The sequence below is a fragment of the Penaeus monodon genome, chromosome 22 (assembly GCF_015228065.2).
Source record: "Penaeus monodon isolate SGIC_2016 chromosome 22, NSTDA_Pmon_1, whole genome shotgun sequence".
Classification (NCBI taxonomy): Eukaryota; Metazoa; Arthropoda; class Malacostraca; order Decapoda; family Penaeidae; genus Penaeus; species Penaeus monodon.
The window spans coordinates 8,196,732-8,198,378 of NC_051407.1; the positions used below are offsets into that span (position 1 = coordinate 8,196,732).

Consider the following 1,647-nt stretch of genomic DNA (forward strand, 5'->3'; position numbering starts at 1 on the left):
ACGTTCTATTTGTTGATAATGTTGATATTTGTTGATACCTTTCTTAAATAGGACATTTTTTTTTCGGAAGAAAATGTAACATCATTAAGAAGGAATGCATTTATATTTCATTAATTACTTTTATATTTATTGGAATTAATCCTTAATTATTGGTGTGAAACAAGATGAACTGTCATGTAGTATATATCTTCTACATCCGCAAAGCAATCTGGTAATTTATTAGCAGATGTGAGATATATTCACCTATGTGTCTTTGCACTGCAGACTAACTTTCTTTTACATCCATATCAATTTTATTGACAGCTAATATGTAAAAAAATCTATTACTTTTAACGAAAAATATTCATACATATATCATCTCTTTTTCTGTAGACGGCAGAGGAAGGATACATTGAGAAACAAGTATATGGTTACAGATGTATCTGTAGAATATATTAAATAATAGTGAAAACATGGTGGCAATAAAAGATAAAGATATGAAAACAAGACGCTAAATCTGCAAATTGTACCTTTGATCTCGAAACTGGAGTTCTTTACGGTCCAGAATACAGCCTGGACGGAGTTCCAGCGCCTCCTACGCCCCCAACAAAGCCTCCAGTACTTCCTGCTCCACTTCCACTGAAGCCTCCACTTCCTCCACTAACGCCACCAAATCCACCATTTCCTCCACTAACACCTCCAAATCCTCCACTATTTCCTGGTCCGCTTCCAGCAAAACCTCCACTACCTCCCAATCCAAATCCTCCACTGCCTCCTAATCCTCCAAGTCCTCCAACTCCACCTGTTCCACTACCACCAAATCCTCCATCTCCAGAGCCATCGACACCTCCCACGCCTCCGATGACTTGACCACCAGCACTAGCGGCAGCGCTGAGAGCAGTCTCAAGATCGACACCAATCGGAAGAGTTGGATTTTCTCCTTCTTCGTAGTTAACGAAGTAAATTTCAGGATCTGAAGGTGGAGGAGCAGTAACTTCTATTACTCGCTGGCCACCTGCTCCATCGTTCTTGTTCAGGACGTATACAATGTTCTCCTGCTTAGGTGGAGGAACAATAATAGGTTCGGGTCCTACTCCTCCTTCAGGAAGACGTACGAAGAGGATATTGTGATCGACCTTTGGCGGTGGAAGACTTGGTGGTGGACCACTTGGCTGCTGAGACTGTTCAGGAGCGTCATACAAGAAGACGTTTCTTGTAACCACGGGAACAACACAAGATCCATCTACATGCAAGATCTCTCCTTCAGCACAACCACCTGCAGGGCCTCCAGATCCACCAGTTAACCCTCCACTGCTTCCATCGGAGATTCCTCCACCAGAAATTCCGCTACCAACGGCGAATCCTCCACCAGAGATACTGCTGCCGCCAGAGAATCCGCTGCCACCGGAGAATCCTCCAGCACCAAAGATTCCTCCTGATGAATGACCTCCGCCAATAGATAATCCTCCTCCAGAAGGCGTGTTTATATTATAGCCTTGGGGTGCCGCACGGACTGCGAGAGCCAATGCTGAGAGAAACTGCAAATCAGTGAAATTCTGGTTAAGTTTGAATTAATTGGTTATATATACTAAACGTTTACTTCGAGTTTAGATGCATATGAATACACATGCATTTGTACGCATATATTAATGTATTGCATAAATAACG

General features: G+C 42.6%; 1 protein-coding gene across 1 annotated transcript in view; it reads right to left on the reverse strand.

Annotated features, from left to right (window-relative positions):
- Window positions 1-533: 533 nt before the first annotated feature.
- LOC119587551 (glycine-rich cell wall structural protein 1-like) overlaps window positions 534-1,647 on the reverse strand; it is a 1,324-nt gene continuing 210 nt past the window's right edge. The window contains exon 2 of the mRNA XM_037936273.1: window positions 534-1,517. Within this exon, the coding sequence (XP_037792201.1) occupies window positions 534-1,517 (984 nt within the window). The remainder of the gene's footprint in view (window positions 1,518-1,647) is intronic.